The sequence below is a fragment of the Lepidochelys kempii genome, chromosome 2 (assembly GCF_965140285.1).
Source record: "Lepidochelys kempii isolate rLepKem1 chromosome 2, rLepKem1.hap1, whole genome shotgun sequence".
NCBI classification, from domain to species: Eukaryota; Metazoa; Chordata; order Testudines; family Cheloniidae; genus Lepidochelys; species Lepidochelys kempii.
In genome coordinates, this window is record NC_136381.1 from 60089508 (window position 1) to 60102623 (window position 13116).

A 13116-nucleotide genomic window follows, 5' to 3' on the forward strand; every position below is an offset into this window, starting at 1 on the left:
TTTGCCAGATGATGTAGTCAACAAATTATGTTTGACCAATTCTAGTCAGTGAATCCTAAGAAATTTTAACTAGAGCTTGTCAGGATTTTTGTCCAAAAAAACCCAAAACAAAACAAAAACATTTTTTCACTGGAAAATGCTGTTTCTCTCATCAGGAAAGTTTCTTCAGCCCAGGATGGTATTTCTCTGGTCTTATCAACATTTATAAAAGGGAGCATCTAACCATTGCTATTAAAGCAAAACATTAATTTCATTAGGGAAATGGCTTTCAATACCACAATCTGTCCTGAGATCTCATAGGAAATTGCACAGTTGAAAGTATGAAATGCGTGTATGTCCCCAGCCTGGAAAACTCTCTGTATTCTTTATACCACAACAGGACAAAAGCCCAATTTTATGGTGTTGCTCACACTTCAGTAATTTCATCCTCTTCTAAGGAAATGAAGTCTTGAATGACCAAAACCCATTAATCTAGGCTAAAAGAGTCAGCACTTAATAATAGAATGTAACTTTACCACATACTTAAACTGTGGCCAGGAAAAGTAAATACACTCTGAATCAACTAACTACACTGGGCTGGAATACAAACATTGCAGAGCTTATCTGCAGAAATGTGTTACCATTTTCTGATGTTTTTAATCAAACTTTTAATTAAATCCATAGTTTAAATTGGCAGATGTTGCTGTGATCCTCATTGAATGTTCTACTTCAAAAAGGCTAGTTCATAGGTTTACAATGCTTTGAACACTAGTGTTCCATGGGTCACAAGCAAGGCCTCAGACTCACACTATCAATATGTGATTACATGTCCACCTCAAAGCACTGGGAAAGCTTCAAGTCTAAAATGTCTGTATGTGCAACCATGTCATGACCATAAGCATCAATAACACAATTCTGTGCATGGTCCGATTTGAAAACAAACTAATAGACACATTTTAGTTTGAGATGGGAAAAATCAGGCCACAGAACCCCAGTGGTTAAAAATCCATCAGAAACAACCACAAACCCCACTCCTCCAGGAGGCTGAAAGCTAACCATTGCAGTTCATAAAGTGGATAGAACCAGATAGGGACAGAATGTCACCAGGCTGTTTGGGAAAATATGTTACTGTATTTTAGATCATCTTACTTGAGTGCAAAGCTTTCACCAGCAGGGCTCCTAAAAAACCCAGGCCATAATTTAAAAGGAGCCATTCACAGAGGGCATTTCAGGGAGGATTCCATCTGCTCTCAACTGGGGTGAGGAGGGGGATTTCTTCCCTTTTACCAAGCTGACCCTGTGAGCATTGGTGGGTACAAACCAAACTTCCCCATTGCCCATGTGAATACATCTGGCACACAGTATGTGTAGCTACAGATGGCACCTGGCTATGCATATTGCTTAAACCCATTCATTAATCTATTATATATAAATTGAAGTCAGTCATTCACTTAATGCTAGATAAACCTCAAAACAGCTGCAACAGAGAAAGAACTTAAACAACAGCTCAAAATACAAAGTTAAAACATCTCTACCTTTTTCGATACAAGACCAGCTTCTGGAACCTGAACATGTTGGAACATGTGGGATAACATTGGTGTTCTCACCTTCACCAATGGAAGGTTACTGCCATTTTAGTTTCTATCTTACCCATTTGAACTGGCCACTTGTGCAACCAATAGCACTGCTGCACATTCAAGCCAGTCATTGATAATCCCAGTCAACTTTCTCCCACAACAAAATGAATTGCACTTAAATGCAAACCAGATACTGATACAATAACTTTGTAGAACAACTATGATTGCAGATTCAGGTTTGGAGAAATATTTGACAAAGAATATGTGTTGGCCATGTAGTTTGAGCCACTTTTTGAAGGCAGGTATAAGAACATGCTTGCACCCTTTTTAAACATAGGTTGCTAAAGGAACATCTTTCTCAGAAAAAAATATCTACAGGTCATGCCCAATTCCCCCATCCCAGCATCTGGGGAAATACCATACATGTCATGGAAGAGAAAGTGCATAAACATCCCAGAGTGCTAAAACAATGATAGAGTACAGTTATACATACAAACAGAAGTACTGGCAAAAAGATTGCCTGTAGTTGTTGAATGGAACATATTTGAATGTAGGTTGGAAGAGCCTTCACCAGATACCTACAAGCTAGAGGACTAAACATACTAGACAGCAGAATATGGTGCGAGGGAGGCACCATCAACGACCAGGTGCATCACGCTGGTGGGAAGACCAGGATACCCTATCTCCAGGATGCTGGAAGTGGAGCTGCAATTTCTAGCAGGGTAGTGCCCTTGGACCCAGCTTTTGTATCATCCTCCAGGCAGAAGGAGTGTGGTCAGTTTGGTGCCCTTTCCTCACCACTGCAACGAGAAGGAGCACATGTTCCTCCACCCCAGCCTCCAAGCTACTTAGAGTGGGAATGGCTTCACTACATCTACCCCCATAGGTACTAGAACTAGGGGTACTGCTGCACCCCTTGGCTTAAGTGGTTTCCTTTATACACAGGGTTTACAGTTTGGTTCAATGGCTCTCAGCACCCCCATTATAAAAACTGTTCCAGCGCCCCAGCCTACAGTCTACCACAAGGAGGTTCCCCACCTTGTCTCCCCTCTCTAATTTAAGTTTTTTGACTCCTACCACATCCCATGGATAACTTAGCTCATGGGTTAAATTCTGCCTCACTAAATTCAGTAGCAAAACTTCCAGGAATTTCAATGGAACCAGGATTTCACTCCCTGGGGCAGATCCTCAGTATGTTGCCTTTAATGGGGTTATACCAATGTACACTAGTTGAGGACCTGCCCCAGGGTTGTCTGCTGCTGCTCAGTCTTCTTCCTCAGCAGCATCAGCAAAAAATTGTTGTGATTCCAATTCACTGAGCCCAGAGTGTTCTAAATAGTAGTGATAAGACAGTGCAGTCTTGGGAAAACGAGTAGCTGGGGCACTAAAGCGATTTTTCTATAGACTCTGGAATACAACAGCGAATTCACTCCTTTTCAGAAGGTGATCTTCACAGCTATAAGGGCCAGAAACCTATTTTGGATTTTTAACTAAGGGTTAAGTTCTGCAGATATTGATGGCCTAGGTCTCCCCAACTTGACAGGGAGTTTACTACTCAGCATAGTCAAGTAGGTAAATGGGTGGTTTATATTCAGCTAAGAGAGGGACAGTGCTAGACGAGCAAATTAAAAAGGGTGCTACTCTTGTGAGTAACAATTGCAAGATCAGGCTAGTCCATAAGAGAGTCCACCAACTAGACAGTTAGTGGACTTTCTAAATTCAATTTATTTTTTATTTAAGGCACATGATAAGGTGCCTACAGAGAGTACAATGGCAATGACTGTGAGAGGGCCACACTAACTGGGTAGCATGCAAACACAAAATCGAACATCTGCATGTCTGATCTGCAATATATACTATTGTTATTTCATTTGTGTGACATGCCACCTGCCAGTGGTTTCATTTTAGGATGGGGAGGAGGAAGAGCTATTAGAGAGAAAATTGCTACATAATTAAGCAAAATGTCTTTGTCTCGCTGCTTTTTTGTTGTTGTTGTTGTGGCAGCCATGAAAGGTGCCAGACTGCAAGCACTAGGAACTGAAAGCCTCTCTTTATCCAAAGAGACAGACAGAGCACAGGCAGAAACAGGGCTAGTTTCTCCACACTGCTCTGTCAGTACCACTGCTTATTTTACTTTCCTTTCTTCCTCATGTTTATTTTTCCCTCCTTCACTTTATGATGCTGAATGCTAATGACAGTTTTTGGCCCTATGCCAGGAAGTTATTATTGGGTAGTTAATGCTTGGGCTGAAGATATACTTGCATTTATTTGAGTTATTTTTGGGGTCAGCCAACTTTCTGCTCACCGGTAACTGTTTGTACCTGAACATCATTCCACTGGGGGTTCTGGCCCCATGTAAGCAGTCACAGGGACTGCAGCAAACCTGGTGAATCCACATGAATCCTTGGGCTGAATTACTGACTCTGTTGAAGTCAATTGGCATTCTGGTTTTAATGGAGCCAGAATTTCACCCTTGTAGAACTGAGAGATTATAGGACATCAACAAAGAATCTGTGTCTTTGTATCAGCTCTAGCTCCTGGTGACACTACCCCTCCACCACCCAAGCTCCTAGGCAGTGGAGCTATGACCAGGGTCCCAGGGAGCCATGCTGAAATTACTCCATAGGGTGAACTGCAAAGAATGGGGCAGGCAATCCCCAAATCCCCAAAATACTTGGATTTACCAAGCCAGCACAAAACAGCTTCTATAATATCTTTATTGGCTTCTGGGTAACCAGTAGCCAACAACACAGTTCCCTTAAAGCAACCCAGCCTCACGCCTCCACCCAAACACGCAAGTCAAATATGGTGATTGCTGAAAATCTTATTCATCATATAATAATGTTCTACCCATCCCAAAGGATCGGACACATTACCTCCCAGGTAATGAATATTTCAGATCTTACCCAAATACATGCTTACAGCCGATTCTTATTAACTAAACTAAAAATTATTTAAAAAGAAAAGAGAGAGAGAGAGTATTGGTTAAAAGATCAGTATACAGACAGACATGAGTACAGTTCTGGGATCAGATTCACAGTAGAGATGGTGAGCTTTATAGTTGCAAAGAGTTCTTTCAGAATTAGTCCATAGATTATATATAGTCCAGTGCCCATATTTAGGGTGATCTCTGGAGATCTCAGTCTTAGGATCTAAGCTTCCCCTGCATGAATCATCAAGCAGATCTGAGAAAAAGGATCAGGACACAAGACATCTTTATACAGATCCAGGCCTTCTTTGACAGCTCAGAGTCCTTAGGTGAACAATAGGTAATCATCGAGACTTTGAAGTAGACTTATTTCTTAAGCATCACCTATAATTAGTTACATGGATTAACATAAGACAATTGCTTGTTTTCCACCAGTCACAGGCGATTTGCTATACATTTCAAAGAGAGGTGAATACAGAGATATCCTATGTTTACAGTTCATTTAAATGTTAAGATTTCCTTTTGAGCTCTGAATTAACAGAATACAGCATAGAGAGGGACTGTTTGATTACATTGTTAACCTCTAACAATATAATGTAAACACACAAAGCCACAAACATTATCTACCAAAATGTCTCTAACGGTTGAATTTGGGTCATCTATCCTGCAGAATCCTTAACCCTTTCTTTCCATGAGTCACAGGGGCCGACCACCATCCTACTAAGGAACACCCTTGGTCACAACAGTCTCTGGGACCCCCCAGGATGAGGTAGACTGCACAGAAATGATAATACAGCCACTGATTTATTGTTCTCTAGGAAATTTCTGCAGCTTCACAGGGAAGATGCATGTACTCCACCCTCTCTGCCTCCCTCCTCACTCCTGCTCTAGGCACAAACACTCTCTATCCCCTCCAACAGCATAGATCCCTGATCCCTAAAGCATTATTCACAGGGTCTAGAAGAGAAGCAAGATGGTTCTTGGGAGGTGGCTGAAACCCCTTTCCTCCACGTAGGATAGGGGAGATCCATGTACAGGGGGCCCTCTTGGAGGGGTGTGGGAGTAATTATCTGGATGTTGGTAGCTGGTAGGTACTTTGATTCAAGACCCCCACTACATAATGCATCAAATTCCATTTATAAATCAGTGTTCTTTAAATGATCTTCATATATATAACCCCTCCCTCAATACAATTATGACTTAGTTTACTTTCTGCATGAATCACCTTGGTCTACAATGGATACACTTCTCAATAGCAGTAAACTTACTTCAACCACATTTCTGGGTATCCCAGACTGACTGAAGCATTGTTCTTCTGTTGAAGCAAATCAAACTGTACCTACGCCTATTTCTACAAAAAGTTTTTAACAAGGTGGATTGAAAATATTATTGGAGAACGCGGGTTGTAATGATTTTTACCTGTTGGGGAGTTATTCATCTAAATGTTATTTTATCATTTCAACTGTTGCTTGAGGGAAGGGAATGTGACAGCTTGCCAAGAACTACATTATGTCAGCTGCTATGTTCTATAAACAGATTACACACACCTTACATAAACAAACTGTGGTTAGCTAATTACCCTGAACAAAAATACACACAGAGAAGTAAAATTCACTTCAAAATGATTAATTGTATAAATTTTATTTTTAGTTACACTTCTGCAATATATGTCCAATATCCGTATGCATAGCTGCAGCTTAATAACATTCTCAATACAGTTAACATAATTTATTTGGTTTCATACAGTGCAGATTGTTGTATAAAATCATGCCATGCTGCAAATTCAGTATTAACCACATTGTAAACTATGAGCTAACTTGGCAGAAAAAATGTACATATTGTAAACAGATATTATGACAGGTGTATCAGCCAGTGCAAGCCAACAATCAAGTATTTTTTTAAATATAATATCAAACTTTTATGACCATAAGTAACTGATAGAAAAATTATCAGTTATTAAAAATATTCTGTAAAAATACTTTCAACATTTCATTCCTCATTACCTATGTCATCAAGTAGCTATTCAGAAATAAATCATTGAATCAGGGAGATTTATATATATATATTTAAAACTTCTGTTTCCAAACTTCTACATAATGTATAATCATAGATCCTTTTAAAAATTAGATTATTTTAAGAGAACTATAATTAAATCATATAAAAATGAAAAGGGATTCATAAAAGGAAGTATATATCTGCCATGTATGTTCTTTCCCTATGAATATCTCAAGCTGTTTCAGATATTTTTACTGTACTAAGATCAAAGCAATCAATCAGTGCTATAACCAAGTGGAAGAAAAGAAATTTCCCTAGCAATAACTGAGCAAAAGAATAGAAATTTCCCGAACAACAGCTTCAAAACATGATGGATAGGGCAATAAAATAATTTCAGTCTCACTGAGACCAAGACATACAAAGGAACACATTGGAAAGGCAAGGTTATAGATTATACGGGTACATTTCCCACATTTATCAAACATCTTTCAAATATCAAACAACTCAACTGATACCGATATAGTCCACGAACGGTTCCCACATGTGGTTCCTAAGTATGTGCACACTGGGGTAGTTTATTTATTCCAGTGGTAAATAAAATCTTAATTCAGCAGCCTAGTGGTTTACCAATAGGGCATGTGTGGACATCCAGCTTTTAAGAAAAACATTCTTAGTGGTAATCATAGCCGCATTACAAAACTCCTCAGACACAAAGGCCCTTATTAATTTCCTTTGGAATTCCAGCCTAATATGGAAATCATGGAATATAAAAAGGATTTGATTTTGTGACATCTAAAATAAAACATTTGTTATGAACTGCTAGAAATTTTGCAAATAAGCACAATAGCAAATAGCGTGCATCTCCTGTCTTGCATCTTCAACATATTCTGTGATATGTTAGTTGTGCACATTGGGTGGAGTCACACAAATTTTGTAGATCATAATGTATTAAGTCGAACTGTACAGTAGAAAAAACAGTGTGGTACTTCAGGATTCTATTTTGTTCCATCTATAATTACAGACCAGCATTCCATTCCAACTTCTGCGTTAATTCCCACGAAGAAATATAACTGGGAGGTTCGAATGAGTGAATACAGTTAGGAGAGATTGGAGCGGTTATCTCTAAAGGAGTTCTGTTACATGGTGTTACACAGGGATGTATTTGCAAATACTTAAGACAATGTTGTTTAGGAATATAAATAGAACGTTTACATTTTAGTTCCAAAAGTGCAAAAAGATTCCTTATATAGATTGGTATACCAGCTTAATCTAGCAAACCTCTTGAAAATTTTGCTTATGTATAAGGAAAGTGTGTGTGTGTGTGTGTGTGTGTGTGTGTGTGTGTAAAAAACAGAGAAACCCACCTTAATTCAGCCCCCTTATCCATATGCATTATGATAGTCTTTAAATTTCATGATCACATCCTATTATTTCCATGTGATCAGTGCCTCATTCAGTGTACAGGATAGACCAAGTTCTGGGCATGAAATCAGGGCTGTGTAGTAATGGAAACAGTTGTCTTTAGGGCCCTGTGTCATTTATTGCAGAAGCTGCAAATAAGGTGTACAGTGAATGAGGCGCGTGACCGCAGGAACAGAAAGGAGGGCATGGTGGGTTGTGTCATAGACTGGGACTGCCACCTAATGTGCTGAGACTACCTCTGAGCCCATTTTCCCTGCCAGCTTGGGACTTCAGTACCCTGCCTTGTTGAGCCAGACACGCTGGCCTGCTACAAACACAGACCCAGGACTGAACCACGTCCCACAAAGCTGAAGGCTTTAACTGAAAACCACTTAACAGGTATTCCTGTCTCCAGCACCCAGATACCCAGTTCCCAATGGGATCCAAACCCCAAATATATCTGTTTTGCTCTGTATAAGCTTTATACAGAGTAAACGCATAAATAGTCCACCCTCTATAACACTGATAGAGAGATATGCACAGCTGTTTGCTCCCCCAGGTATTAATTACTTACTCTGGGTTAATTAATAAGCAAAAGTGATTTTATTAAATGTAAAAAGTAGGATTTAAGTGGTTCCAGGTAATAACAAACAGAACAAAGTAAGTTACCAAGCAAAATAAAACAAAACACACAAGTCTAAGCTTAATACATTAAGAAACTGATGACAGATGAAATCTCACCCCCAGAGATGTTCCAATAAGCTTCTTTCACAGAATGGACTCCTTCCTAGTCTGGGTCCAGCAATCACTCACACCCCTGTAGTTACTGTCCTTTGTTCCAGTTTCTTTCAGGCATCTCTTGGGGTTGGAGAGGCTCTCTCTTGAATAAAACACAAGTCCATTGAAGACAAAATGGAGGGGCCTCCGGAGCCTTTTATATTCTCTCTCTTGTGGATGGAAACCCCTTTGTTCTTCTCTGCAAATTCACAGCAACAAGATAGAGTTTGTAGCCACCTGGGCAAGTCACATGTCCATGAACGATTCAGCTTTTTGCAGGCCGACACCATTGTTTACTTGTTAGTTTGAACGTTCCCAGGAAAGCTCAGATGTGGATTCTCGTCTCCCAGAGTCCATTGTCAATTAAGTGTTTCTTGACTGGGCACTTATTGAGAATAGTCCTTTCTCAAGAAGCTGACCAAATGCTTCACTGAGACTACTTAGAATAAAACACATTGAGATACAAGTACATAGCCTATATTCATAACTTCAAATACAAAAATGATACATGCATACAGACGGCATAATCATAACCATCAAATTACAAGCTTTCTACAGAAATCTAACTTGACCTCCTTTGTTCAAGATTTGGTGCAAATATAGGACCTTGGTTGCAACAATGATCTAGATGGTCACAGTTCATGTCTATATCGTCACATTGGTAATTTGCAGGCTGAACTGACTGTTGCAACAGGGGCCCACAATTTTGCACCATTTCTACTGGGGAATGATTTCTTTGATATGGCAGAATCTGTCTTCCCCTATCCTTGTCCAACGCCTGTCTCTTCCCCTCCACCCCAGCTCCTCATCACAGTCCCATCTCCACCTTCCTCAGGCTCCTCATCCAAGTCCCAATTTGTCTTCCCAGACATTGCCATTCTCCCCTTCTAGACTCCCCATGTGAGTCCCAGTTTTACCTCCACCCAGCCCAAGTGTCTCCCCCTGCCTTCTTGTCCCATTTTCTTGCCCATGCAGGTCCCATCTTCCCACCCCCAGCTCCTTGTCTCATCTCTGCATCCCCATCCCCTCAGTGGCTCACAATCCTCGTCTCCGCACCTTTCAGGCTCCCTGTCCCAATATACTCCCTCTGTCACTCTCCCACTCCTCCACATCAATTATGGCTTCTTTGTCCCCTCGGCATTTCAGTCAGTCTGCTTTCTCCGCCATGATGCTTGAGTGTCAGCAGGGAAAGCAACAAAAGCACAGGAGAGCCAGTCTCCCTGTTGTCAGTTCAGGCGCCTGATGCCACATTGGTTCACAGCAGCTAGGAGCAGCAGTTGCAGGGAAAGTCCTGAAGCCCTAGGTGTGAGAGAGGATGGAGGCATATTCAGTACAGGAGGAATTTTCAAAAAATTTAGCTGCCAAACTTTAACATGGCCCTGCTGGCCATGTAAATGTAGGTTTTTCAAAGGCTTGTCATTTGGTTTGGGTGGTTTTTTCCAGAGGAGCAGCACACAAAGGCCAACACCTCCAAATTTCAAACCTTTTCTTCAAAACCTGGAATACTAGATCTTATCCACAAAATGGTTGTCAGAAAGCCAACATAGGCAAAACAACACATATTCCCTAATCCTGTTCTCAGAAACAGCTGTACCTATTTAGCTGGAACTTTTCAAGAAAATTCAACCCACGGCAGACACCCAGCATGGAAATGCTTTTAGCCCAAATGGTTAAAATGTAGTAAATGTAGTAAAATTACAACCAACTGAAAACAGGTTTTATAATTGGAAGTGCTGGGCAATCCTACCTGTAGGCAATGCTCCTAGCTCTGTCTATACTACATATGCAATTTAAGCAATAGTAAAATATATTATATGTAGTGTTAAAGGATCTTTTAAATCAGATTAAATATGATCCTGCCTGCAGTCTTGTCTTGTGTCATAGAATCATAGAATATCAGGGTTGGAAGGGACCCCAGAAGGTCATCTAGTCCAACCCCCTGCTCGAAGCAGGACCAATTCCCAGTTAAATCATCCCAGCCAGGGCTTTGTCAAGCCTGACCTTAAAAACCTCTAAGGAAGGAGATTCTACCACCTCCCTAGGTAACGCATTCCAGTGTTTCACCACCCTCTTAGTGAAAAAGTTTTTCCTAATATCCAATCTAAACCTCCCCCACTGCAACTTGAGACCATTACTCCTCGTTCTGTCATCTGCTACCATTGAGAACAGTCTAGAGCCATCCTCTTTGGAACCCCCTTTCAGGTAGTTGAAAGCAGCTATCAAATCCCCCCTCATTCTTCTCTTCTGCAGGCTAAACAATCCCAGCTCCCTCAGCCTCTCCTCATAAGTCATGTGTTCCAGACCCCTAATCATTTTTGTTGCCCTTCGCTGGACTCTGTCCAATTTATCCACATCCTTCTTGAAGTGTGGGGCCCAAAACTGGACACATTTATTGGATAGTGACTTTTCCCCAATATTCCACATTTGTTGCAGTCACCTGGGTTAACATACAGCCTTCCTTCTCCATAAAAACCGAGAAATCCCTAAACAACTGACAAAATTCTTCGTAGAAATTATGTGCAGTGGCAACAGCTGAAACCATTTAGTTTATGAGCAAGTATTCATGTTCAAAGCCTTCATTCTGCCCAGGAAAGAAAGAACAAGAGATCAATTAAAATCTAATCCAATGTGCTATAACAATGGGAAATGTGGCTCCCAAGAGAGATACACTCTTGGATTACAGCTGAAGCAGTCCAAAGTCTGAAATTCACTTTTTCACATTTTGTAGAAACTTGCTGCATTTTTGCACATTGGTTTCAGTGGTTCACATTCTTCCAGTTTGGTCCCCTAAAAGTTGCTTTTTGGGTGGCTGTGGGTACATAGAGTAAATTCAAGTTATTCTGGGTGACAAGGCTGTTCACTTCTCAAGGGAAGCCATCTAAAAAAGGTCCTGTTCCTTCTTTGTATGCTGTCCTTTCCATACAAGACCCATAGCAGACTGAATAGAAGAGCCTCATATGGAAGCTTTCCCTATCAAATTCCGAAATGAATCTCATGCCAAAACAGGGAGCCAAGTAGAAAGACAAAAAAATCAAGCATCTTAATTGGAAGGACTAGAAAAACCCAGTTATGACAAGGCTGCTGACTAAAAAATGTCAAACTACTAATTCATACAGAGGAAATGCCTACTTAGATTTGCAAGGTGTTTTCATATTTTAATTAGAGAATGGCAAGAGCCACACATTTTGGAGCCATATTCAAACATCCTTGGAGATCAGTGTTGCTCAAATCCAGAATTGGCTTGACCCAGAACAGATAGGGGTAACAAGATACTATGTCAAGAATTTCCTCCAAGTTCTGAGATTTTGGAATAGGGGGGTTGGTTTGGCCCCCACTCTAATTTCAATTAGTCAGGAGCTGTAGTTCCATGTAGAGGTTAATGGAACTACCCATTTATTCTGTTGGTTGTCTGTATCAGATTCAGAACATTTGAAAGGTATTTTATGGCCACTCTAAATTCTGTGCTCCAAGGACTTGAGTATAAAGACGCTGATGTAAGAAGACACACAGCACCATAACAGCAGCCCTTCATAAATCTTAGTTGCACAAAAGAGGAAAGCAAATAGAGAGACAGCGAATAGACTTTAAGACCAAAAGAAAGTTTATTTAGAGACTCACTACCGGACTGGTTTGACTTGAACAACATTTGTAATGAGAAGGTGTTATATGAGGTGAATATAGGAGAATAGTTCTCAAGGAACCAGAATGTTTTTCAGAGTTCTCTCTTCACTCTAATAGTACGTCTATGGATACTTTTTAGTGCATAAGGAGCAACAAGACAGGAAATACTACTCATTTATACAAGCTGAAAAAGAATGGCCGAAGAACAGCACTCTCTAATGCACATATCATTTAGACTATGCCAGAACTTTCATTCTAATCCTTTTCCCTACCCTCCACTCTGCCCAGAGGTTTATGCATTAGCTTTGGTACAAAAAAAACAAAAAAACACAACAGCCTGAATTTAAAGGGCCACATTTTCAGTTCTGCATGTCTAAAATGGAACTCACAAAATACCTGCAGACGCTCCTACTCCATATGCAAGTCCAATGGTACCCCATGATCAGCCCTGGAGGCTAACATCCTCTTGTTAGCCACTAAACTTAAGTACATCAGACAGCAACAGCATAAACTTCTTCAAACCATCCTCATCAACATGCCTCAATTGTATCTTGGAAGGACCCCTTCTTAAGGATCTGCATTCCTAGTCCCTTTAAGCCTTCACTTTACAGTGCCCCAGCCCAGCCCAGGCAAGATTTATAACCTGGCTGTGTCTCAGTTTTTCCGTAGTAACCTTACCCTGTACACATCATACTGGTCCTATTGTCTGAGGACATCAATAAAAATGACTAAATTAATATACATTTCTTTAAGTTGTAAGTACAGTAGATTATTGGTTACATTAAGCAGCAAGGAACTCAGTCATTAATCACTTTTCCCACTGCTACATGGTTATTT

At 40.4% G+C, this 13116-nt stretch overlaps 1 protein-coding gene across 2 annotated transcripts in view; it reads right to left on the reverse strand.

Annotated features, from left to right (window-relative positions):
* Positions 1-8515: 8515 nt before the first annotated feature.
* Positions 8516-13116, reverse strand: part of C2H8orf34 (chromosome 2 C8orf34 homolog) — a 366689-nt gene continuing 362088 nt past the window's right edge. For both annotated transcript variants that reach the window (XR_012157171.2, XM_073330917.2), the window contains one exon: positions 8516-9957. Coding sequence is in view for 1 of the 2 variants with exons in the window: in XM_073330917.2 (XP_073187018.1) it covers positions 9923-9957 (35 nt within the window). In the remaining variant the exon portion in view is untranslated. The remainder of the gene's footprint in view (positions 9958-13116) is intronic.